We start from the raw sequence: 26,436 nt of genomic DNA, 5'->3' as shown, positions 1-26,436 counted from the left end.
AGCTGGTGCTTAGCCCTTTAGATGCAAGTACATTGTGTATAAAAGGTCCCATGGAGCTGCAAGTTTCATTCAAAAATGTCCAGGTTCAGCATGACTTGGTTCAGCATGCAAATGGTAGGTGTCACTGTTGTACAGGGGCGCTTGCCTCCTCTCTCGCACTGCATGTCCAAACCGTGCCCGTGATGCTTTCTTTCTTTGTGTCTTTCAGATGTTTTTGCTGATCGTCATCACCGATCGGAGGAGCTTGTGCTCAGCCGCTGCCAAGAGAGTCAGCTGCATCAACCAGCAGCAGTTTGACAGCCGCACTGACAAGTTTCGGAGGTTCTACTGGAACAAGCTGACCGTTTCCAAAAACGTGCTGCCTGTGAGGGGTGCGCAGCGACCGCACTCATGTGCACTGATGCTCCAAGAAATGCAGGGTGACACCAACAATCGCTCTTTGTCTCCATGGACATACAGGTGAGTCATTTAAATCTTAAATGTTTTAATGAAAGTATACTACAGAGATGGAGCCATCATTTTCAGAAGTCACATTGTTCCGAAGTCATCCGACCTTTTATGAGCAGATGATCATGATATGCAGATTACAGCATACTGTTCCTCTGTGTGGTAGAAATTGGACCCACTGCTACATTTTACAGTACTGCAGTAAGGCGGAATTGCAGAACAGCTCGCTCACAGACACATTTCCAGAAACAGACAGCTCATGAAAGATTTACAAAATAGTACCGAACATTGATTGTTCGACTTCACTCTTGATGAGTGGGCGCACACATTGAGTGTGCCAGGAGAGATCATCAGAGGTGCCGCAGGATAATATCCAGTTTCACTTCATTTGTCTAAAAATGATAGTTTATTAAGTATACCTTTTCACTTAATTTGCCTGAAAGGTATTTTTAATGAATGACAAATATATCTTTGTCTATCTGTCTATGCCAGTGACGTACTGTATAGTGACAGGCTGAACACTTAAATGCTCTTGGATTGGATAGCAGAAGGTACAATAAACCCGTGTATCCACCTGGCCATGGTTTACTCCAAGTATATCAGCTTTGACTTCATTTAAACAGTCCCGCAGTTCACAATGAATAAGTCAACTTGTGAGTAAATTCAGTTCAGATAATCATCATTATTTCACTGGAGAGACAGAGGACGAGATCGAAGAGTTGTCAATCACACACGGGCACGTCACAGCCTCGCAGACTACAGTAATGCTAAAGTCAGACCGAAAGCGTGCTGAGCTTTTCTGCATGCATGGCGGAACGTTTCCATGTATGCAGTTCGCGTGGTCAGACGCGGTCGCGTGCCGGGTGGCAAAAATTTAGCTCCTACACACAGCCAAACAGCAATGGTGAAATAAAAACAATGTAGGACAATATCATTGCGGTCTGTGGGACCGAGACGTACAGCCTGAGTAGGGGTGGTGATATGAGCTAAAAAAAGATAATATCTCAATGTTTTTTCCAAAAACTCAATGATTTTGATTTGATGATATTCTACAAAAAAATATATATGAGCCATACATATCTGAGCTGGGCATTCCGTCGATGTGACGGATCGATCCGTCTACCCGCCTATGACGGACGCCCGTTTTGCTGACGGTTGACAAATGACACATGTTACAAGTGAACAAAAATTGCCACTGTGTCAGCGAGCATGGCGGCACGGGTTGTTGTTTTGACAATTTTGCTATTTAAAATGATATTAACATTTTTGTAAAGTAGTAGGAAAGTAAAACTTGGGCTCAGTCTTCAATTGATGGGATCTATGGCACCATGATTTGGACTATTTGCGGCTACTGCACGATATGCGGTGCATGCGCCGAAGGTTGCTAACTATGGCAGCTAAATTAGGCCAAACTACGCATGTAAACTATAACGGGTAAACGGTAACTTTAAACATTGATTGAAATTACACATATACATATGATAAACTTTGTAATAATGGGATATTTACACTTGAAGAGACATTTTTTCGTCACAGGTACAGGAATTCCACCGAATGTCATCAGTTTCCCGCTATTTTGGTCAAATGAACTGTGGGTAATACTGTATGCTTCGGCTTAGGGGCCATGGATACGGGCTCGGCTGAAGTGGCCGAAGGGTGCAAAGGGGGCGGGGTGATGGAGCACTTAGCGGAATTGGGACACCCTTCACCCTCGTACCCTTGGTGGGAACGCGCAAATGAGGGGCACAAGGGTGCAAGTGTGGGTATTGGGATTGGACCTTCCATGGTGCAAAGCATGGTGACAATCATTACTGTTCAGCAAAAACTAGGCTCATTAGCCAAGGCTACGGTTAAATTAAACAATGTTCTGCCATCTGGTAGGGCAAAAAGTAGAGTTATGAACTGCACAAAAAAATAACCGCAAAATAGCAGGACCGTGAACCCAGAACCGTGATGGTGGAGGCACTGGAGGGAGGTTTATTGTACTAATGTTAATGTTTGCCCGGCAACACAAAGTGTAGATAGAATTACACGGCTCTCGAGACAAGTGTATTTGACAAGTAAGTAAGTAAGTAAGTAAGTGTATAGACATGTATTTTCCGTGCCTTTCAGACTCCACCGTGATGACTGCAGGTTCCCGCATGAGATTGTGATTGCAGAGTGCCTTTGTCAGGGCTGCATCGTCAACCAGCGGGAAGAGCTGAACTACAATTCTGTGCCTGTTTTTGCACCGCTGATGGTTCTGAGGAAGGTTCAGTGTCCATTTGATCCAAACAAATACATTCTCAAAAAAGATCTAATCAAAATCCCGGTGGCTTGCACATGTGTCGTTCCAAAGTATATCACATAATATACAGTATTTTGTATATGAATTTGTTTTTAACCAAGTTAGCATGCGAAAACACTGTAATATTTTCTGCAGCCCTTAATGAATATATAGGGGTGCCAAATAGTGCATTAGTTGTGATCAATTAATTACAGTCACAGTTAAAGATTTTTTTTTAATCACGTTAATCTAATTTTTAATCTGTGATTATACTGTTTCCGTATGATGATGAGATCCGCTTAGATGCGTGGGGCTTGTGCTTGAGTTGTTTGGGGGTGTAAAAAACAGTGGTCGATGTCACACCCTGAAGTGGACACTGATTGGCTGCCATTGTGTTTGGCATAACCTGATAGACTCCTATTGTAGGTGGGAGGGCCAGTTGAGGAGCAGAGAGATGTAAAAATGGAGGCGCATGTGAGACTTGTTGGTCCGATGAATGGTAAATTAAAAAAGCGCCCTGACGGCACTATTGCTAAAGGCAGAGTGATATGCATTCTTTGTAAGAAGGACTTTGCATACAAAAGAAGCAGTTCAAGCCTACCACATAAAAAAGTAACCAGCAACTAGCAACGAAGGCGCTAATGTAGCGAGCCACTGCAAAGCTCTTCGCCAAACCAAACTCGAGAACTGCCCGCGTGTGACCGACAGGCTGACGAATGTTCTTGCCAAGTGAATAGCGATGAACTGCAGGCCGATCAACATTGTCGAAGACAAGGGATTAATTGAGGTGTTGCAAACAGCGTCCAATGAGCCATCATACAAACCGCAGCGCAGGACTGCAGTGATGACTAAAATCAGCAAGACGGTGAAAAGAAAAGCAAACTTGACGTTTTGGTGGGGGATTTGGACAAATTTGCTCTAACCGCAGATCACGGCACCTCAACTTGCAGCCAATGTTATTTGGGGTAAATGGACACTTTATTGACGCTGAGTGGAACATCAACTCATTTTGCACTGATCATCGTGAAAACAGAAACCACGGACTTGGCTGATGAATGAGCCAAACTGTTTCTCAAGGTGGAAAATGACTGAGTAATTGAAAAAAAGATATCCACCACAAGTACAGATACATACATACAGACAATGGGGGGCTTTGGGGTTTTTCTCATCAATTTTTAAGTGGGATAAAAATATAAATTAATTAGATCAATTGATTGCACATCATAATGAATTAATCTCTCATTTTTTTAATCCCTTGACATCACTAGATATTAAAACATTTGTTGTGTGACTGAAAATGTGTTGCTATGTGAAAGGGATACTTTACACATGTATGCCATTTGCAACAGTAAAAAGTTAACATTTTGCCTATATTTAATTTGCTATCTTCATTATTTTTCATGTACATTGAATAACTTTAAAAAACATTTTTAATGTAATACAGGTGGCTGCCATGTTCATAAAACACGTCACTAGATAACCGTCATGTGTGTCAGCTACACTGCACAATGATATGCAAACACAGATATGCCGCATCTATAGCGTTAATCCTGAAAGAATGAAGCCACATCTTTGATTAGCCAATACTATGAAATGAGTCTACCGAGTGAGATTCCACTTTTGATGTGAAAGATACGGCGATGGCACAAAATGCACTTTGGAAAACGAGCAGACAAGTGCATCAGCATGAAGATCAGAGTGCTGCTATCAGCGGCTTAATTTACAAACTCAATTTTGAAAACTACTTGCAAAAATATGCTACTGCCTGTGTAGAATGCACTGTACGTGGTTACATGGAAGATTGCACATTTTGGTCACTCATGACTTATAACACACAAATTGTATGCATTAAGTATTCATGTTGCTGAAGTGCCTTATTAAAATGTTGGTGTTAATGGAAGTGTCTTCTATTTGCACATACAGACGCATAAGGCTCAAGCTTTAACTGTACTGTACATATTATGATTCCCACACCTGTCAAGTTGTACGCTTTCGGCGTAATTTGTACAGGTGGAAACGCCTTCTCAAGCATGTATGCCGTACATCGCGAATCTGTACGGCCAATTTCTCTACGCCTAACCGCATTCGTCAAACGGCCGTTTTTCAGTGACGGGTAGACCAGTCTGTCACATAGACCAGGGGTCCCCAACCAACGGGCTGCGCCGCAGGCCACTTTGGAACTGGCCGCAGCGGGCTGAACAGATGAAAGAAAGAAAAGAGAAACAAATGTGCTGTACTTCCGTCTTATTTATTATCCAAGGCTGAAAAACATTTTATTTTGAAAAATAACCCGATTCTCTCCGTTACATCCATCTATGACTGACTCGTAACGCATGTCAAGTTGTCTCCGTCGCGTAACGGTCATATTAAATGCACAAGCTAGAAAATGAGTAAAATAAACCGACGTATTTGGAAAGTTTCACAGACTCTCTGCCTCCCTTCAAGTTTTTGTTCCAACGGAACACAGATTGACTGCATGTATATAAAGAGGAGTGAGATCAGTTCTCATTAAAACAAACAGCTTGTACATAAAAAGCAGCAGGACTCCTACATGAAAAATATGGTGTCCAATGAGTTAAGACAATAGTATATTAAGAGCTGTGTTGATTAAAAAGTGGAATAATGTTGGCCTTATGTGCCAAATGATCAATTCTTTTCTTCACTGCTGCACTCCACCCTCATAGCTGTACATGTGATGCAAACAGAACATGTAGAGTCTTGTAGCACATGCAGATGATGGTTCCATCAGATAAAAGAAGAAATGCTCCACTGCTGAAAGAAAAAACGGAATAAAATATGTATTCATTCATTTCTGCCTTGATCATGTAGAGTATACAGTGTCAACATAAAACTACTTCCCTTCTATTCAGTGGTTGCAAACCACTGACAGTCATGACAGGATGTGTTACTTGCCTTACACGCAGGTTGATCAAGTTGAAAACAAGTTGAAACACATCTTTGAAACCACAAGAGCAAACTGTAAGGCATGGTGTCATGTGCACACGGGTCATTCAATTGTTTGGGGCACACACGTTAATACAACGTCCTCTACTGTTTGAGTGCTGCACTTGCATGTAATTACACAAAATGCACTTTGGAAAACGAGCACTTTACTTTACTTTTGTACATTTCAACACAAAATGTTGGGATGAACAATTTAATTTTGTTTCAATACCACACGAAACAACCAGCACATTTTTATCCAGGGTATTGTCGCTCACTCATAACGACAGAAACGTCAGTAATCATTTACACCGTAGAGGAGACCAAACTAATCCAAAAATAACACATTGATAGTTTTGTCTTGCTTGCTGATTACTCATTATTGATTGATTGATTGATTCGTATTTATCTCCAACAAGCACAAAAATAAAAACAACAATAATAAAGAGAGAAAAAGACACGGTATTACAAAATGCAAGTTTGAGAAGGTGCGGCTTAAATTCAGAGCCCTCACTTTATATTATAATATCTTCAAAATCCAAAATACATACATGAAATAAATCCAAACATTTTAGAGGATTAAAAAATTAAGTACAATCTCCATTGTGTCATGTTTTTTTTTTTTTTTTTTTTTTAGTTTTGTGTTCTCAGCATTTGTCTGTCTCATCAATGATTTGTGTCCAGCTGTCTGCGTTCCACTCCCTAGTGTTAGCCAATCAGCTCCCTCCTACCTTGTGTGTCTCGTCCAGGTGTTTCTCGTTGTCTCGTCAGTATGCTTGTATTTGAGTTCCTAGTTTTCGTTAAGTCCTTGTCGGATCATGTCGCTGTCATGTTGTTTTGTTTCTCCCAGTGCTACGTTTTGTTTCTGAATGTTTCTGTCACGGTGCTTGTTGGGGAGAGGACCCAAGCACATTAATGGGAAGAAGAGCAGGTGGAGCGAGCAAACGTTTATTATCTTTTAAGTAGGAGCTGCCTTCATTAGAAGGGATGGATCTCAGCTGCTGCCAATCCCAACGCACCTGCTCACGAGTGTGCCCTACAGCCGCCTTTGCCTCCAGTCGGTCATTCAAGATGACCACTGGCGGGCTCTGTACCTGGCCCCCTTCCGCCCGCCCTGTCTTTTGGGGGAATTTTTTGTTTTGTTTTGTTTTTGGGACGTCTGCTAAATTTAGTCTGAATCGCCGACGGAAGCCAGTAAAATTAGAGGCGGACTGGCCTATAGACGGGTACTATTTCCCCCCCCTGGAAAAAATGACGGACGACGGAAGGGGACCTACGCTGCAGACAGATGACAAATAATGAACGCTCAATTTTTAGTAAAAGGCATATACAGTGTTTATATATATCTCACACACACACACACACACACACACACACAATAAAAATATTAGCTATTTATCCACACTAGGAGTGGCTAGCCCATGGCCAGTGGGACGTACAGTACTTGGTCATCAAGTGCAGCAGGTGATTAGACATTACAGGATTTAGTGTGTGAAGTGTTAGTGTCATGGAGGGTGTCAAGAAAGGGAAGGTGGATGCAAAATAATTCATTGACAATGTAAAAGGCAAACTTGTTTGCCTAATTTGTGGCAAGGAGTGATAGCGATGAAAAAGAAATAGATCAAATGTAATCATGGTAATAAGGCAATTACAGCAAACTGTGATAAATAATATTATTGAGAGTGCTATATAATGGTACACAGAAGGAATGAATTATAATATAGTGCACTTAATATGTACACTGTGTGAAACTGGTGATAACATGTATGAAAATAGCTGTTTCACATAAAAGTAATTGAGATGATAACCCCTGATGAGACAAAACAAGAACATCTGGTGTTGGCAAATCTGAATGTATGTTAAAAACCGTTTTCCTTTTAATGTGCTCAATGTAAACATGTTGAGATACTGAAACAGAAATTTAAAAACGACAACAACAAAATGATGTACGGGAATAGCCAATAATCTGCTTTGACAGATCAGCAGGCATTCCCCTCTTGTTGTAAATCTTTCCAAAGCCACAGGAGATCACTATGTTGCTCTAAGGTGGTGGCAACAAGTCTGGAATAAACGCAACGATTGTATGGCACAGGAATGACATGGAAGTAACTCAAATCTGGGGGGTCTGTGGGAGGGATGCCCAGGTATTCCATGCACAACCCTAAGTACACGTCTTCAATGTAAATGGCTTTGACGTATCTGGAAGCTTCCACAAGCTTTTTGGGCAGGTCCAAAGACAGAACATAACCCAGGCCCAGAGCATAATGTGGGTACACAGCTCTCGGGTAAATATCCACGGGAACATACCACTTGGAGTTGGGATCTCTCCGTACTGTTGCTTCTGTGGTCACAAGCCCGGTCATGTAGTTGGTTTTTGGTGCGTTTAGTAACATAGAAATGAGATTCGGCACATTGAGGTACATGTCAGAATCAATCTTCATGGCATAAAGGGCGCCGGAGCAGTAGGCGTTGAGCCACTCGAGCATCACCATGGTTTTGATGGTCAGGTTATTGTAGCAGTCCAGAAAATTGCTCTGGATTAGGTCTGCATGCTCCTTGCTCTCTTGCTGCAACTGTTCTTCAAGCTGTTGGACAGGTTCCCCCGTATGCAGCCCCATTAGAAAGAAAACATTAACCACCTTGCCCAACACTACACTTTTGCCTCCCCAGGTGCTGCGGATAATGTCTCGGTGACGTCTGTTGTGGGGCGCCACAGGAACCATCAGGGCCACAAAAGGTTTCTGCTTTTCACATTTGTTTGGCTCATTCATCACAAAGTGATACTCGGCAGGGTAAGCTACAATGTAGCGGCTTTGGTGCACAGCGGCCGGCTGATTTCCTCCAACCTGCTGAGTTGCAATGTGACGTCCTTCATTTGTTTGTCCAGTTTTCATGGCCTCTGTCTCAGTTCCTGAAACCGGAGCAGGATGAGAAACGTTCCAGTCAACTAGTCTGGGAGAAATGTTGCCAATGTTTAGACTTTTCAAGCCACTCCACCATTTTGTTGCATTATATTGCATCCACCATTCAGGTCCCCAGCCACTTGTTCTGTCCTCTAAGTTTGTGCTGGAATAAACCAAAATTGCTGCCAGTGTCAATATGAAGAGGAGGCAGCGAGGTCGCGTAGCAATGCATCTCCTCCTGTGTTGCCTGCCATCCAACATTTCCTGCCTGAGGGGTGAGAGAGACAAGTTGAAACTAAATTACACATGCATACTACGAACCACAAGTGTCAAATTGTCAACGGCTGGGGAACTGATTCTCACATTTGTTGTGGCCTACTAAGGAAAATAGTCTATTTCATGTTTCTTGCAATTTGGATTTGTTCTTTTCATTTTGGGAAAAAGATTTTCTTCACTTATCAGATATTACTCAGCCTTACGCTGATTTTATCGAACCAGCAAAGGTCCCAATGAGTTTCAAAAACTCTTCTTACAGGGAGTCCTGTTCAAGACAGGTGGCAGAAAATTGCACAGTAAACAAGACATGAAAAGGACACACATACACACTCATAAACACATTCACACACCAGACCACAACTGACAAACTCCGCACAGTAGAGTGGCAGACGTTACAAAGGCAAGCTAATGCAAACAGACAAATGAAAAAAAAAAAAAAATAGAAAACAGTTGCATTGTTGCTTCAGGGTTGATTTTAAAATAGCCTACTTTGAAAAGTCATTTGAGACTAAGGTGGCTTGAAGTTCATTCCAAACATTTGATGCATATCATGAAAATGTTGTTTTACTAAGTTCTGTCTTGTCAATGGTGTGGTTTATAGCATTTTTTTCCTGAGGACCTTGTTGAGTGAGGAGAACAAAAACAAGAACTAACTAGGGTCAAAGCTTTTTTTTTTTTTTTTTTAAAAGGCTTTCAACATGAACACAGCTTATCGTCCAACCAACTAACTAAGTATTCGTACGACAATCTCTCCATTGCAGTGCCACCCTCAGTCAACAAAGTGACTTCCGTTGGAGAATATGAACGGGTAAAAATCATTGATTGGATTTATGTAGTGTCGGGCCGGAGCCAGAACATGGCTAATAGGTGGGCCTGGTCTTTTCCTGAGTACCTTAAATATTATAACCACAATCTAATTTTAACATGTCAGGCGTGTAGGTGACTGTTCAAGTTGCGTCAGATATAACGGATCGCAAATGACTCTTACGGCTCATCAAGATGATAGCCAATCCGAATTCCAGTCCCGAAAATGATAATTTTTCTGTACAGTGAGTTCAGCGGCAAGGTGAGTGCATGATTAAGAGAAAGCGAGTGGGTAGCAATCAGCACATGGAGGAAAACTAAAGAAAGAATAAACTTTTTCACAAAATATAATTTAGTCCTTGAAAAAAACAAACATGTTTTTGTGCGCACAAAACACGTTGTGAGCTCAAAACTCTCTAGCGTAGGAGGATGTTAATGCAGGAATTCCCATCATGGCGAGCGGCATTATGCAAATAGTAAGAAGTCAGAATTATGTTTTTATTGTTAATGTTAAATGTTAATTATGACCTGGTAGTAATAATAGACTTGTGCTCACCAACCCCTTTTATTGAATTAGTGTTCACTCACCGTTGGAGTATTTCATTCAGCACCATGTCTGAATATATATATACGAGGGTTATTCAATAAATTAGGTGAATTTTTTGGTACAACGTCTTCTAATACAGATAGCTTACTTTTTTCTGTTTACTTCTTTTTCACAGTTATCAAGTTTTTGGTTGCTGAAGGTTGCAAACCAGGGGCGGTGCTATGGGTGGGCCCAGATTGCACATGCCCACCCAGATTGGCAGACTGCCCACCCAGCGAGATTCATGGAAAAAATATATCCTTTTAAATTTTAAGTAAATTATTAATAAATTATTTTTGAATTTGTGTTTCGTTGTGTTTTTTATTTGATTGAATATTAAGAATGGCATAATTGTGGTTTGGATGTCAACTGTGTATGGTAACACAGGTGAAAAAAATGTCTACAGGTGGGCTAACTTGTTGAACCCATTAAGGCCTAAAACGCCTTTCTAAATATCTCTGTTAAACATGAGGTCAATTTTTGAATCACCCTCGAAAACCTGAAGTTTTTCCAGAAATTCAACACCTAGAAAATAATCAATATCTCAGTCCCTGTAGCAGATAGAAACATCATTCCAAAAGAAATTGAAAGCTTGGACATGTGGCTTTCAAACTGGCCCGAGTTTATTACTCGTTACTGTTTCAATCGAAGATGTAAAAATAACTTCATTTTTTTTACTATTTACTATTTTTTTTTTTTCACTATTTTTAATTTTAAAAAATCGAGTGGTAAATAAATACCATCCTCTATTCTGTCAAAGAAGTCGATATGATCATTGTCTAAAAATATATATCCTAAAAATATATCACGTTCGACTGGTTCCACAAGCGTGTCGTCTATTTCACTTTGACATCATTACTGGCAGACATTCCCAACGTCCTCCGAGGAGTCACAACACTGTTACGTGTATATCCCGGTGCATTTTATCGGGTGGGAGACCGAGAATTGGATTAAAAAAATAAAATGACATATATGCTCTCCCGGCTTTAAAGGTAGAAACACGCAACAGCGCTCCCGGCTTTAGTGGTAGAAACACAGATACTGGGTGAAAGAAGGTTTGAAAGTGACGATTAACTCAAAAGTGTTGTGAGCAACTGGCTAAGACATCAGTCCAAATATTTTTATGCTGAGGGAATACGGAAGCTTGTGCATGGATGGGAAAAGTGTGTGCAAGTGTTGGGAGAAAAAAAAAGAAGTACGACTCTATCTGTATTAGAAGCCCTATACCGAAAAATTCACCTTATTTATTATCCTTATATATATATATATGAGGATGTCAAACGATTAAATTTTTTTAATTGCAAAAACTTTCCATAATTAATCACAATTAATGGCATTACTCCAGTAAAATCTTGGAATTAAAATGGAAAAATATAAAATGTATATTTTGATTCAAAGACTGTTCTAATAGCTTTTTTTGATCCTTGAATACGATTTTTTTTTCCAGCTTTTGATCCGATGTGAGACCTAAGGTTTTCTGCTGTCTATTATATATTTAGATAATAATATGTCTATTACTTATACAGTATTTTGTGTTTTAATTTATTGCTTTCACTTGTTATGTTATTGCTGTTTTGTTGTTGTAATGTAAAGTGCTTTGTTACAGCTGTAGCTGTTATGAAACGCGCTATAATAATAAAGTTGTATTGTATTGTGTTGTATTGTATTGTATTGTGTTGTATTGTAACAGTTGAACAATACACCAAAGAAGTACAACTAATATGGTATTTGAATTTGGCTTTTCAAAGCGTGCAAATTATTTTGGATTTCTCCAACGACCCGTCCACATATCATACATACATGACCAGACGGCGATTTTAAGATTTTAAGTTGTAGCAAAGAATTTCTTCACCACAAATACTTTGGAACTTGCTGTCACGTGTTCATGCTTGTGGCACAAGTCTATGGCTGCATGTCTTTCTAGAGATTCATGCATTCTTATGTAGTAAAAGTGTGTGGGGGAGAGGGCGTACATAGTGCAGTCATCATGAAGGTGGTCCCCACTGCCATCTGAGCCCATGAACGGCACACAGTTCCAAAAACTTAGGTTGAGTTATTGCTTCAACACAACAACAATCCAACAATGCGTTTGCATATACGGCTACACCACCTCCAAATTCACACGATCTGTCCGAAAGAGAGTTGCCACTATTATCTATAGCTTCCGATTAAACAATAATTTTGAAATACTGGTACATTTGTGAATACAGTAATAATATGATAAGGTACATAGTACAGGTACAGTACATGCTACACTAAATGATTATTACAGTAATGAAAAATCATGACATGAGTTTGACAACCCTGCTAGAAATGAAGACTTTGCTCTATACTGATATGGCAATTGATATGTTTCAACCACAGCCAGTAACACGGGGTCAGTATTGCTTCGATTGCAACCTCATTATTGTCGTCTTATTGATTATTTGATGTTACATATTACATCAAACTTGTCCTCTTCTACATCCTGTCCTTTTTGATCCATTTTCAAGCTTCATAAAAACACATAAGAACAATGTACAATAACAATTACATTGCACTAATAGCATGTACACAAACCTTTTCCCACATATGGCAAAGTCACTCTCTAGCATTTTTATGCTCTCCTCACAATGAAGGTGTGTCTTTATCCATTCCAAAATGAGAGAAAACTCCGCTGCACAAAAAAATAATAATAATTAAAAAAAAAATTGGATGGTCTAAAACGTGTGGCCGGGTCTTTCGGTGAGGCTGCTGACAGTAAACTGCATTTTAGCATTAAAGCATTAAAGCATTCCTTCTGTCTGCATGACTCACTCTAGTGGAGGAAACCTCTACAGGTCGTTGTTAACCTCACAGTGGAGCCACACCTTTATTTGCTCCACCTTTCCCTGCTGCAGTTGCATCGCCTTTTCTGGGAAAAACATTTTTTTTTAAGTCCACTCCATGGTCAAACTATTACTTTGTTATCGCATGAACAACACTTGAAACCACAGGTTAAAAGATAGCGTAGCCTTATTTTAAATTAGGACAAGGATAAAACAAATGAACATTTCAGAAAGCAAATTAACAAGAGATGGAAAACAAATTTAAGGGAAAAATGAAGGATACAAAACACATTTCAGAATGGGGTGGTGGATCTAGAAAGTTTTATATGGGGTGGCCAAGTGGTGGCAGGAGTTTCATAGTTTCATTTGGGAGGGCGGTGGTAAAAAAAAAAAAAAAAAAAAAGAAAAAACACGCACAGAAAACGCGCACACGCAAATTCACACACGGCGAATGTACGCACACAGTCGCACACACACACCTACACTTTACGCACACACGCACTTCAAATTCAGGTTTCATTTTCTGCATTCCCTGAAAAATTGTCACACAACCTAATATTGAGCATTAACCCAGTCCTTGGCTTTGCAATAACAATTCTCTACAATTACAATTTAATTAAACGTTTTTTTTTTTGAGAAATATTTGACAGTCTTGAGGCCTAGATAGACCAATCCGACGTTGGCCAACTGTGACTGATGCTTAACCCCTGTAGTGCCGGGCCGACTGTCGGCAGGTCACGCTGGAAAAATGCACAAACGACAGACAGCGACGCTGACCGTTAAAGTACCTTCTGCGCATGCGTGAGATGTAATACCGTTCCATACCATCGGTGGCGGTAGTCACTATTCCTCATGTTTAGAAAAAGCCAACTGGAAAGCTATTGGCCGGGGGCCGTGTTAGAGTAATTGTACATATGTTATCCCATAGTTACTCTTATGGTGTTGCAAAGCATTTATTCAACAGTATAAACATATACTGTATACTATACTATACTATATACATATAAATTTTGAATACAGTATCAATAGATTCATCGCCAACAGTATAGGTGGCAACTGGGGTGGCAAGGCATTTGGTGGAGGTGGCAGTTGCCACCCGTTGCCACCCAGTAAAACCGCCTATGCCATAACGGAAAGGCATACAAAATCACAAATTGACCAGAGTGAGCACGTCATTTCAAGTTACTTTGCGGGAAACATGAGACCCAGGTGTGTTTCTCACATGGTCCCGCAGTGTTGCAGTGGAGCATATTATATGCACCTTAAGTTTATCATTAAACCCCACCATTCCATGGGGCCGAACTACTGTACTGTACAAGTAGAAGCTAAGTATGCTAAGTAAACTCAATAATACAATACACATTTTTATAACTTGGCACAAAATAATAATAATAATAATAATAATAATCATCATCATCATCTTAATAATAAAAATAATAATAATAATAATAATAGGGGGCACGATGGTCGACTCGTTAGCATCTCCGCCTCACAGCTCAGAGGTCGTGGGTTCGATTCCGGCTCTGGCCTTCCTGTGTGGAGTTTGCATGTTCCTGTGCGTGTGTGGGTTTTATCCAGGTACTCCAGTTTCCTCCCACATTCCAAAAACATGCACGGTAGATTATTGATCATTCTAAATTGCCCCGAGGTGTGATTGTGAGTGCGGATGTCTGTTTGTATGTGTGTGCCCTGTGATTGGCTGGCAACCAATTCAGGGTGTACTGCCCGAAGACAGCTGGGATAGGCTCCAGCACGCCCCGCGACCCTTGTGAGGATTAAGCGGTATAGATAATGGATGGATGGTAATATGATTTTTAGTAATGATTTCCGCACAGAATAGCTTCCCTCTAACTCAATGATTCTCAACCAACTGTATGCTGTGTGACAAAGCTATCAAATTTCACAATTTATTTGAAAAATATTATTCATTAATACAAATATATATTTGTGCTCGGTTACCAGATCCCCTAAGTTAGTCAATCAAGGTTATTGTGTCCACCTGTGCTCGGTTACCAGATCCCCAGAGTTACTCAATCAGCTCCCTCTAACACTTTGTGTCTTGTCCAGGTGGTCCTCGTCTCATCAGTTTGTATCTAATTCCTTGCTTCCCTTCAGTCTTTGCTAGTTCATTGTCTTCGTCACGTCTAACTTCTGTTTGTTTGCTGTCTTGATCCAAGTACAGCTGTTTTTCTAGTGTTTGTTTAGTTACTTTGATTCTTGTTGTTTGATGCTTCAGTTTATTTGGTGTTTTTTTTATTTTTTTACCTTGTTTGTCTTTTGTTATTTTAGATTCTGGGCACCCTTGGGGGTGTACTGTTATGACTGGTTGTTACATGATGTATCAGTTGCTTTGCAGTTGCTGTGGTCCTTTTATGCTTTGTCCTGTCATATAGGCCTGATGTCTGGACAGTTTATAAGCTTGAGTTCCTCAGTGACACGTTGTCAGTATGTCAAAGCTTCGAGTGAGGAGGCAAACTCTTTTCCAGTCCAGCTCTCTGTTGTTACTTTGTATTTTTGTTGATAAAGACTTTTTCAAGTCTTTCTCTTTCAACTTCTGTGTCATGTCTGCATTTGGGTCCAAATACCGATCAACACGTGACAAGTTTTTGTTGTTTTTTGTTAGTCTTGATTTGCTTCTTGTGCCACTTAAACATACAATCCGTGCAATTGTTCCCAAACTTTTACATCTGCGTGGGCTATGGCAATAAACAACCGGTGCCAGGCTGTATGTACATCCTTGCCAACATTTCTTACAGAAATGGAAAAACTGTTTTTGATCATCCTATTAAATGCAGGGAAGTGGCCACTCAGCTCTTGGATTATGCTCAAGAAAAATCTTTCGGTGGCGGACTACTCAATTTCTTTTCGCATCCTAGGGGACAAAATTGGATTTAACGATGCCGCACTTCGTAGTGCAGGAAGTCCTCGAATTACGACCTTTTATGCTACCTTTAACGTTTCGACTATTCGACGACCCTTTTTGTCCCCAGCACCATAGTGACTACATTTACATGCAGTCAATATTCGGGTTAAGGTCAAAATTACGATTTCTGAAACATTCTGAATAACCCGTTTACATGATTGATCGGACAGAGATGCTTTTATAGACTTCAGAATTCATTCTAATGCTACCATCATGGATTACTGTATTATGATCATCCTCAGTATCATCGATGTACACTAGTGAAGTGTTTTTCAAACCTTTTTGAGTCAAGGCATATTTATTTCATTGAAAAAATCCCGCGGCACACCACCAGCTGAAATTGTGAAAAAAAGCTTATTTTAACAAGTCTTTTTTTTATTTTTTTACCTTGTTTGTCTTTTGTTATTTTAGATTCTGGGCACCCTTGGGGGTGTACTGTTATGACTGGTTGACTGGGTCTAGCTTGCATTTCCCTTGCAGAAGTATTATATTGTTTGTATAAGAATTTTTTAACATTGAAGAATGACGTTATATTATAAGTTCTTGAATAAGAATCAAACACAAAGAAAATGTATTTTAAAATGATTCATATTGATAGTGTGAAACATGGGCCTGTTGGATAAACATGCGTCACTAATTTGCTTGTGTCTAAACAAAGACAATTAGCTACCTGCAGCTGCTGCTACCTACTGGTATGGAAGAGTACTACAATGTAGGAGCTACATGATTACGTGCCAGGCACTAGACCGCACAGGCACAAAAATTTAGACAATTTCCCATGGCACACCTGACAATATCTCGCGGCACACCACAATGTTTGAAAAACACTGCACTATGTTTGAAAAACACTGCACTAGTGAGTCCAGCTAGGTTGTAAATTGTGGTAAGGTCGCGCGCAGGTTTCTTCCCATTAACAGCTGAGCTGGAGAAAACCCATGTTCTAGTGGGGTGGCCCTGTATGCCAGCAGCGCCTTGTGAAGATCAGCGTCTTTTTTTCCACAGGTCCTTGATGGTGCGAACAGCCAGTTCGGCCTCTCCATTGGCCTGAGGGTAATAGGGGCTGCTTGTAACATGGGTGGAATGGTACTCTTTCGCAAACTGTTTAAACTGTTCAGATGAAAACTGCGGTCTGTTATCCGATATCACAGTCTCTGTAGTTCCATGTCGAGTAAAGGTCTCCTTGACAGCTTTGATATAGTGACCTCTGCAGTCATATGTTTGAGTTGAGCTACTTCTATGTACCTTGAGAAAAAGTCAACAATCAAAATATACTGCTTCTTTGACCACTCAAATAGATCCATTCCAACTTTCTGCCTAGGGCGGTCTGTAAGTGGAGTGAATAACAGTGGTTCACGGTTCTGGAGTCTGTATTGTTTGCATGTTTCACAATCACCAACCACTTTGTCTATCTGTACAGAGATGCCGGGCCACCGTACAGATTCCTTGGTTATGGCTCTGCATTTGGAAGTCCCTTGATGCCCTTCATGGAGACATTGCAGAATGTCCGCTCTCAAAAGTGGTGGGATCACAAGTCTTTCTCCTTTCATGAGAAGGCTGCGGCACACATTTAAGTCCATCCTGTATTGCCAGTACGCTTTGACCTCTGGGTCTAGCTTGCATTTCTCTGGCCAGCCTATAAGGCAAAAGTCCTTTATTTTCCTGCACAGTTCATCCTTTTCCTGTGCTGTCCTTATCTCTTCCAGTCTTTTGGCCCTAGCTGGTAACAACATTGTGAACAAAAACCTCTACTTCCTTTTCCAGCTTGCAGATCTCCTGCAGAGGGCGGACCTCAACTGGACCTCAACTGGAGCGCGTGACAGAGCGTCATCTGTGACAAGGGTTTTTTCCTGGAACATGGATGATTTTGAAAGGAAAGCGTAGCAACCTAAGCCTGAATCTCGAGATGCGCGGTGGAAGGTCATCCAAGTCTCTTGTGCTCAGAAGAGGAACCAGGGGTTTGTGATCAGTTATCAGTGTGAACTGTAGTCCCATCAAATAGGATGAAATTCTTTCACACGCACACGTGACAGCGAGCGCTTCTTTTTGCACAGCGCGTCTCAGTGTCTGTCAGTCCTCTTGAGATGTATGTCACAGGTCGCCACATGTCATCTGACTGTTTTTGTGTGAGAACAGCTCCAATACCATATGGTGATGCATCTGCAGCAACTCTTGTTTCTGCTGTGTTGGAGTACTGAGCGAGCACCTGTAGCTAAAGCCAAACTGTGGCATTGATTTTACTTTCTGGACCTGGATTGGGCATCTCTGCATTGCTTGGGGAGCATGGATGTGACAACACGTCAACAGTGTACATTCCTTGAAAATCTATTTTACTTAATTTACTATATTTTGATTGGTATTTTTACTCTGGATAGTTTTGTTTTATTGTATTTTGTCTTTAAATCATGTAACAATTTTTCTTATTATGATTTGGTTTTATATATATATATATATATATATATATATATATATATATATATATATATATATATATATATATATATATTAGTGCCGTCAATCGATTAAAATATTTAATCGTGATTAATCACATTTTTTTCATAGTTAACTTGTAGTTAATCGCACATTTTATTTATTGTTATTTATAAAAATCCCTTGATTTTTATGTCCCATTATTTTCTTGAATTTTATGAAAAATGTTTGGGTTGACTAACAAGCATTGGATTCAACTCACACAAACAGCCCCTCAGCCCTTTCAAACACACACACACACCTACACACACTAACATTAACTTTCCGTTGTGGGTATATCCATCCATCCATTATCTGTACCGCTTCTCCTCACAAGGGTCGCGGGGCGTGCTGGAGCCTATCCCAGCTGTCTTTGGGCAGTAGGCGGGGGACACCCTGAACTGGTTGCCAGCCAATCGCAGGGCACACAGAGACAAACATCCGCACTCACAATCACACCTAGGGGCAATTTAGAGTATCCAATCAACTTACCATGCATGTTTTTTGGAATGTGGGAGGAAACCGGAGTGCCCGGAGAAAACCCACGCAGGCACGGGGAGAACATGCAAACTCCACACAGGGAGGCCGGAGCCGGGATCGAACCCACGACCTCTGAACTGTGAGGCGGACGTGCTAACCAGTCGACCACCGTGCCTCCGTTGTGGGTATAGTTGAATGTAAATTGTGTCAGATGAGAAACAGTTGGTGGACTGCTGAGATTGTCCCGTGCGGCTCTCGCGCTGCGTGTGTGTCGTGCTGTTATAAAATACGGTAAACGGCAACCCGGAAGTCGACTTTTTTATCCATGGGGGAATTATGTCAACAAGCACCAAAAAGCTCATTATTTTATTGATTTCGACTGTCTGATATATACTACTGTAACACATGATTGATTTAGTTGCCAATTGATATTTTCATTTTTTAAAATTAATTTGGGGATCGCATATATTATTTTGTATTTATTATTTTTCTAAAATGCTGCAATATTGTTTTGTGAGTATATATTTATTTATCCATATTGTGCTTAAGTATTTATTCATTTTTGATTTGGTTTGGTACGGCACATTTCCTGAGCGAAGAAGAAACGATCGAGAGAGGTGAATTACAGCGAGGCTGTTCATGCCTGAATAAAGACGCAACAAAACACTGTCCTGCAGTGTCGGTTGTCTTTAGCAAGACGCCAGGAGAAATACATTAAGTCAAACCTATATTGTAACCCTCCATACCCCGGCCTCCGAAGATAAGGAAGAACAATTTTGAAGGGTTACACTTCCAACAACGTACGTCACGACTATCACCGGGGCAGGGCGACTCAGCCGTGCATGTGTCAGCCGAGCAATACATCCTCATCGTCAATATTTTGACGCAGATGTAATGCCTCCTCTACTCTGATCTTTTTTTTTTAATATACATTTATAGATCGTGGTGACAGCAGCCTTTATCAATGCAGCCGCTGGTTGCTATGGAAACCTTAATCACACGCTCCAAAAAATTGACTGTCCCATTGTTTTTAGGGGTACAGTTCCGTTCGTTATCCCGTGATGGCTTTGTTATTGCTGTTGCACCGTGACTGTGCATGATGTGTCGAGTGGTGACTTCCCTGCACCTGTCATTGTGTGAGTTAGCTGTAAGCCGTGCTACTGCTTACGCAACACACACACACGCACCCCCCCCCCCCACACACACACACACACACACACCCCCGCACACACACACACACACACACCCACACACACACACACACACCCACACCCCCAACCACCCACAGCACAGATCAAAGGTTTGGACCTTTGGAGCTGTACTGTTATGACTGGTTGTTTACGTGATGTATCAGTTGCTCTGCAGTTGCTTTGGTCCTTTTATGCGTTGTCCTTCATGATGTCATATAGGACTGAAGTCTTACAGTTTAAAAGTTTGATTTAGACAGTGACTCATTGTCAGTACGTCAAACCTTCTCCGAGTGAGGATGTAAACTCTCTTCAAATCATGATCTCTGTGGTTACTTTGTATTTTTCTTGATAAAGACTTTTTACTCTTCAACTTCCATTTCATGTCTGCGTATGGGTCCAAATCCCGATCCTCATATGACAGATCTTCACACCTTCTTATTCAATGTGTTTTCTTCACTTTAATATCTCTTTACATTGTATATTCTCACTGAAGGAATCAAAACTGAATGAACACGTGGGGTTAATGTAGTTTAAAAACAGGTGAAATAAGTGGAAACATGTTTTGATCCCAATCAAGATGGTTCAGGGTGAGCTGGACCGGAAAGTGAAGGTAAAGGTGCCAACATGTGCTAAACACTTCTGTCAACTCCTTCAAGACTGTTGGAAAACTATTTCAGTTGACTACCTCTTGAAAATGCCAAGAGTGTGCAAAGCAGTCAGAGCTGGGCAGTCCGTCCCTGGGCCGGCTGGATGTCCATTTTTGGGGCAGAGGGGTGGGGGGTGACAAATTTTAAAAAATGGCTGGACTAAGCATGGCCGGAAGTGGATTTTAGTCCGGCCCACTAATCGGCCCTCATGCGTGCGACGCGCTTGCGAGGCGGCCAGATTTAATCTCAGCCTACTCGGTGAAAGGCTTCTTTCTAGGCTTCTTTCTACTCCTGCGTCGGCGCGAGCGACAACTGCCGCATTGATTCACATGACCGACGCATTGTGCTGTTGGCGACAGGTCTGCGACACATGTAGGGTGGCCAACTGTTCCGTGTTAGCCAGGACGTCCCGTATTTTGGGCTAATTTGGTTTGTCCCATATGGGACCTTAAATGTCCCGTATATTGACTATCAACTCTTGCAAATACAGAAAACTGCAATCTACTGATCCTGTAATATAAGATGCTTTTAGTAAAGCTCTGGATGGCGATCGATTGTCAATAACCACGGACACAGACGGGTTGGCACTTGGCAGCTCAATGTTTTTTACTTGTATACTTGCTCGAACATAAATTGCTGGTTCTTAAACAGTGATAGCACACTGCGCTCGCTAATGGAGACTCTCGGTACTACACATGACAGATCCTATATCAGATAAAGCGCCAATCTCAGAACAAGCGGCAATCACTCCTCCACCTGTCATGTAAGGAATTCGCTGGCTGCGCAAAATGACAGAAGACTGCTTGAGTCAGTCAAAAGCAGACAGAAATATCCATGGAACAATACATTTGGTGAGTCACACTCCTCTTTCATTTCAGATTTCTTACACCCGTTTTTTGATGAAAAGAGCCAAATTGTGGTTTCATATGAGGTGACATATCGTCGCTGTCCTGTGAAAAATGCTGTCCATTTTTTTCATTTTTTTCTTATTTTTACGTGAATGTGGTTTCAGCATTAATGTGAAAATTTGAAAAAAAAAATCCAAAATTCATACATCATGCTCACACCACCGTGGCACCGTGCACCTGTCCCTTATTTAGGAGTGAGAAAGTTGGCAACCCTAGACACATGCCACGCACCCATCAGGAATTGTTACAGCTCTGATCGGTCCGTTATGTCACATGTTGCGATGACACACAGAGAGGATCTCCACTTGGAGAGGAGGAGAGAATGCAGCATGCAGCTCGTTGCTGCTGCAAAGCAAACTAGTTTGGAAATGAAATTAAATGCATCGTCTAGTCATCTCGGTCACTTTATGGTTGTAGCAGGCACGATATCTATTGTTGTCGCTGTTTTTTTGAAGCGAAGCCCCCCGACTTGTTTCAAAACAACTCGGGTCCATGAGTATATTCAAGCTGCACGCAGCACTGACTCAAGGATGACGCTAGCACATCAAGGTGGAGTTCATGCACTTCATCTGGCGTCTTCGCTACTTCCAGAAATATGCCGTAGCAAACCTGCTGTGTATAGTGGTTTGCTGGCATGCCTTTATTTTGAAGGCCGTGAAGAAGGGGAAGTGTGCAAAATAAATAAATAACTTGTTGAATGCGACTTCTGGCCGTCTGTTGGACCCAAATAATTATACAATACGACAAAACCAACCCCGGGGGTTGCAATGGAAGTAAGCACACGCAGTTGGGTAAGTAGTAAAGTACTAGTGGCGCATTTTGAGGCATGTCCACAGCGGGTTTAAATAGTTAATCAGCCAGCTAATGATCCTTAAAAAGCCTCTGCCGCCCGCATCTCTCCCGCGGCAGCGTCAATCACGGACAGTTTTTGTTTAGGGGTGGGGGTGGGGGGGTAGTAATTTTTATGAGTAAGGGCGGGGGGCCAGAAGGGTACTCAGGTCAAGGGTGGAGGGTCGCGACCGGACCGGCAAAAAAGGGTCAAGTGCCCAGCTCTAATCAGAGCTAAGGGTGGCTATTCTGAAGAAAATAGCATATAAAACATGTTTCCAGTTATTTCACCTTTTTTTGTTACGCACATAACTTCATGTGTTCATTCACAGTTTTGATGCCTTCAGTGCGCATCTACAATGTGAATAGTCATGAAAATAAAGAAAAAGCATTGACTGAGAAGTGTGTCCAAACTTTTGGCCTGTACTGTAGATAGATAGATAGATAGATAGATAGATAGATAGATAGATAGATAGATAGATAGATAGATAGATAGATAGATGGATAGATGGATAGATAGATGGTAAGATGAAGCCTATACCGGCTGACTTTGGGCAAAAGGTGTGCTAAACCTTGACTATAGTCACCATTCGTTGACAGGACACATACAGTACACTATAGAAAAACAACCATTCACATTCATGCTCACACCAATAAATAATATAGTCTTTCACGAACCTAGCATGCACGTTTTTGAGATGTGGGAGGAAGCCTGCATACTGGAAAAAAAACTATCACAAGGGGAACATGCAAACTCCACAGACCAAGGACTGAGCTGAGATTTGAACAGAGAACCTCCGAACTGTGTGGCAGACATGCTGAGCCCTCAGCCAGCGCAGTGATGCTTATGCACAGCAAATGTGCGGTGACTTTTTCTTTGAGCTCTAGTCTGGACCCAAGCAGCAACATTTTGGACTAACTGGACAGTATTTAGGCTAGGTTCACACCGCAGGTATTAATGCTCAGTTCAGATTTTCTTTTTAAAAATTGATTTTTTTTTTGTTTAAGCTTTCACATTACATTATAAATGCGACCTCGGTCTCTTTGATGTGTAATCATATGTGTTTCGAAAGTGACCCGCATGCGCAAAAGAAGAGACGACGTCACTCACGACGTATTGTTTACAAAAAAAAATAATTTTACAGTGAAGTGATTCAGTAGGAGGTAGAAATAAATACAGTATTTGGGGGAAATTCTTCTCATCTCATTTCATGGAGACATCACTAACGATGACATCACATCATAACCGTGCGTAAAAAATGAATCGATCTGAATTACTACGATCACCATAAATGTCCACTTTATTCTTCATGTTGCAAGTGGGATTAAATGAAAGTCAAATAAAGTCAATACTGTTACTCAAAACAACTTTGCAGATTCGATCCCCCTGCTGCCAGCACCTTCTCTGCGCCCGCGCGGAGCGCATTTTGGTCTCCAGATGATGTCAATGTTGGATATGTACGACCTGGCCGTTCAGACCGCGATCACATTGCGAAAAAATCGGATGCGTAACCAATCTAGGACCACATATGAAAGCGACCCAAGTCGGAATTGAAAAAAATCTGAATCGAGCCATTCGAGTGTCATAAAAAAATCAGATACAGGTCGCATATGGGCAAAAAAATAAGATCTGGGTCGCATTTGCCTGCGGTGTGAACCTAGCCTAGGCTAGATCGGATTTTTTTGTCCATATGCGATCTGTATCTGATTTTTTTTATTGCCTGTGGTGTGAACCTGGCCTAAGGCTTATTCTTAGGGACTTGTTGTTGATGTTGAAGAAAGTAAAGACATCCAGCCTAGAGGTCACAAAAGCATGAATTTGTTTTGTTTTCCTTTATCAGCTGTTGTTTCAACAACAAAAACAGCAACAACAAACACACTGTCCTTGACTTTTGTAAGATTCTCAAGTTAAAGGATAAGTTCATCTTGGCTGCTGAAGACAGGTGCACGTTCAGCAGTCTAGAAAACGGATGGATGAGATAACAGATTGTCACTGACTTTTTGTTATGTTTTAACTCGTTATTTTTAAGGTTAAAATAAAAATTCTGATGCACTCAAATCAGGATAGGTCTAAACACATAACAATGAACCGCATATGTTATATGAGACAAAGAAGCAGAAGTGCTGTACGTAAGGCGCAATAGGCTACGGGTTAATGAGTGTACTAAAATGACCAGCCTTTGCCGTGAGTCTATTTACTTTAAGGAGCAGAGTTCTGTTCATCACCATATCTGCAACAGACAGACTCAGTTTTGTTTGCACAATCAGTTACTGATGCTCGTCAATCTTGTTTAATGGGGAGTTTCCATTTGCAAAGCACTAAAATCAGTTTTCCTCTGCCTGACTCCCACATCTGCTTCCTTTAGCCTCACCCTCTTGCTCAGCCAGCCCACTTCAAATAACACTGAACCTCGTCATCCCTAGAGTTTCAAACTCGATAGTGTATGCTTCTTGTGAATGACTGGTGACCAGTCCAGGGTGTAGCTGGGATAGGCTGGAGCTCACCCATGACCCGGAAGTGAATAAGTGGTGTAGAAAATGGGCGCAAATCATTTACATGTTGAAAAGGAGTAGGCGGATCAAAAAAGGTATTGATAGTTTTGTCTTGCCATCTTATTTGTCATTTTGACATACTGTATCATATAGTCAAATCAAAAGTGGGGAACCTAAAATCATAATCTGTGTTTTAATTTTGATTGCATTTACTTTGGGCCCATGTTGTGTCAGGTTTTTCACATGTCCCATATTCATGTCATGTCTTGTTTGCTAGGTTATAGTTTCCACTTGTTCTTGTCAGTCCTGTTCCTTGTGCAGGGCCGGCCCTAGCTAATTTGGCGCCCTGGGCCTTCATCAACGATTTACATACGCTTGCAGAAGAACTCAATTTTTTAACCTTGCATTTAATTAATAAAATAACAATTTAAAATACAAATGGGAACATTTTCTTAATTTGATGACTGTATTGTTACTGTCAAACAAATCATGGAAGTGATTTGCTCTTGCAACCTCAAATGTTTTTGGACAAACTAAAATAATTTTAATGCGTCCATCAATGTCCATACTTTTTATATGCAAATCCAACAGAATCTTCTGTCGCGATTGGCAAGGAGGAAGACCCAAAAGCAGGGAGGCGGGCGTCCAAAACGGAGTGCAAACAAAAGCATTCAATTTAAAGAAAACAAAAAGGTAAACAAGGTACTGCCATAATACTAAAGACCAAAGCAACAAGGATCAAAAGAAACTAAAAAAAAACACTAGAAAAAAGGACTTGGGCTTGACATTGACACAGCAAAGGACAATTGACAATGAATCAACAAGGACTGAAATAAAGCAGGGAACTAAATACAGACAAATTGACGATACAATGGGGAACACATGGGCAAGACACAAGAGGTTGGAGGGAGCTGATTGGCTAACACTAGAAAAGGGGATGACAAGCACAGATTGACCCACTAGCCTAAGAAGACAGACAGACAAAGGAATACAAGGAAAACATGGACTACATGAAACTAAATCCTAAACTGAAACCAACCAAGAAGGATCATGACATATATTTTTCAGTGTGTTATCATTTGTAATAATATTAAATGGGTATTGCTTAAAATTTTGTATGTTAGCTGTTCCGTGTTCAGGGTTAGTTGAGAAGTTATTGTAAATATGTGCAGCTTCCCCACTTGAAAGAGATTCATTCATCCAAAGAAGGTTCTGTCTGGATTTTATTCAGTAATCAAGTCATTTTTGCTCTTTTGTCTCATTTTATTTTCACATTAAGTAGTTTGACAGTTCATCAATAAGTTAAATTCCTTACATTAGTCACTGGCAAATAGTTGCACGAAACGCATTTGAATTAGATTTAGGACTTTGAGAAAAATCAACAACAATAAAAGAATATGGTATTGTAAGAACGTGTAAGTAGTAAAAGAATCATAATTCTTAAATGTCAGCCTTAGATGTACTTGTTT

At 40.8% G+C, this 26,436-nt stretch overlaps 2 protein-coding genes across 2 annotated transcripts; one reads left to right on the top strand and one right to left on the bottom strand.

Annotated features, from left to right (window-relative positions):
- Positions 1–4,608, top strand: LOC147150513 (interleukin-17C-like). The gene is made up of 3 exons (XM_086025669.1): positions 1–114; positions 209–459; positions 2,560–4,608. The coding sequence occupies exons 1-3, from the start codon at positions 76–78 to the stop codon at positions 2,795–2,797; spliced, it is 528 nt and encodes a 175-aa protein (XP_085881795.1). The 5' UTR covers positions 1–75; the 3' UTR covers positions 2,798–4,608.
- Positions 4,609–7,528: 2,920 nt separating this feature from the next.
- LOC147150512 (beta-1,3-galactosyltransferase 1) lies at positions 7,529–12,875 on the bottom strand. Its single transcript, XM_086026094.1, has 2 exons — positions 12,785–12,875; positions 7,529–8,827 (listed from the first exon to the last, which is right to left on the bottom strand). The coding sequence occupies exons 1-2, from the start codon at positions 12,817–12,819 to the stop codon at positions 7,636–7,638; spliced, it is 1,227 nt and encodes a 408-aa protein (XP_085882220.1). The 5' UTR covers positions 12,820–12,875; the 3' UTR covers positions 7,529–7,635.
- Positions 12,876–26,436: the final 13,561 nt, after the last annotated feature.

Source organism: Filicampus tigris, chromosome 3, assembly GCF_054856515.1.
Source record: "Filicampus tigris isolate MCC_2025a chromosome 3, RoL_Ftig_1.0, whole genome shotgun sequence".
NCBI lineage: Eukaryota > Metazoa > Chordata > Actinopteri > Syngnathiformes > Syngnathidae > Filicampus > Filicampus tigris.
The sequence above is the reverse complement of the archived record's forward strand: the minus strand, read 5'-3'. Positions and strand labels throughout refer to the sequence as shown.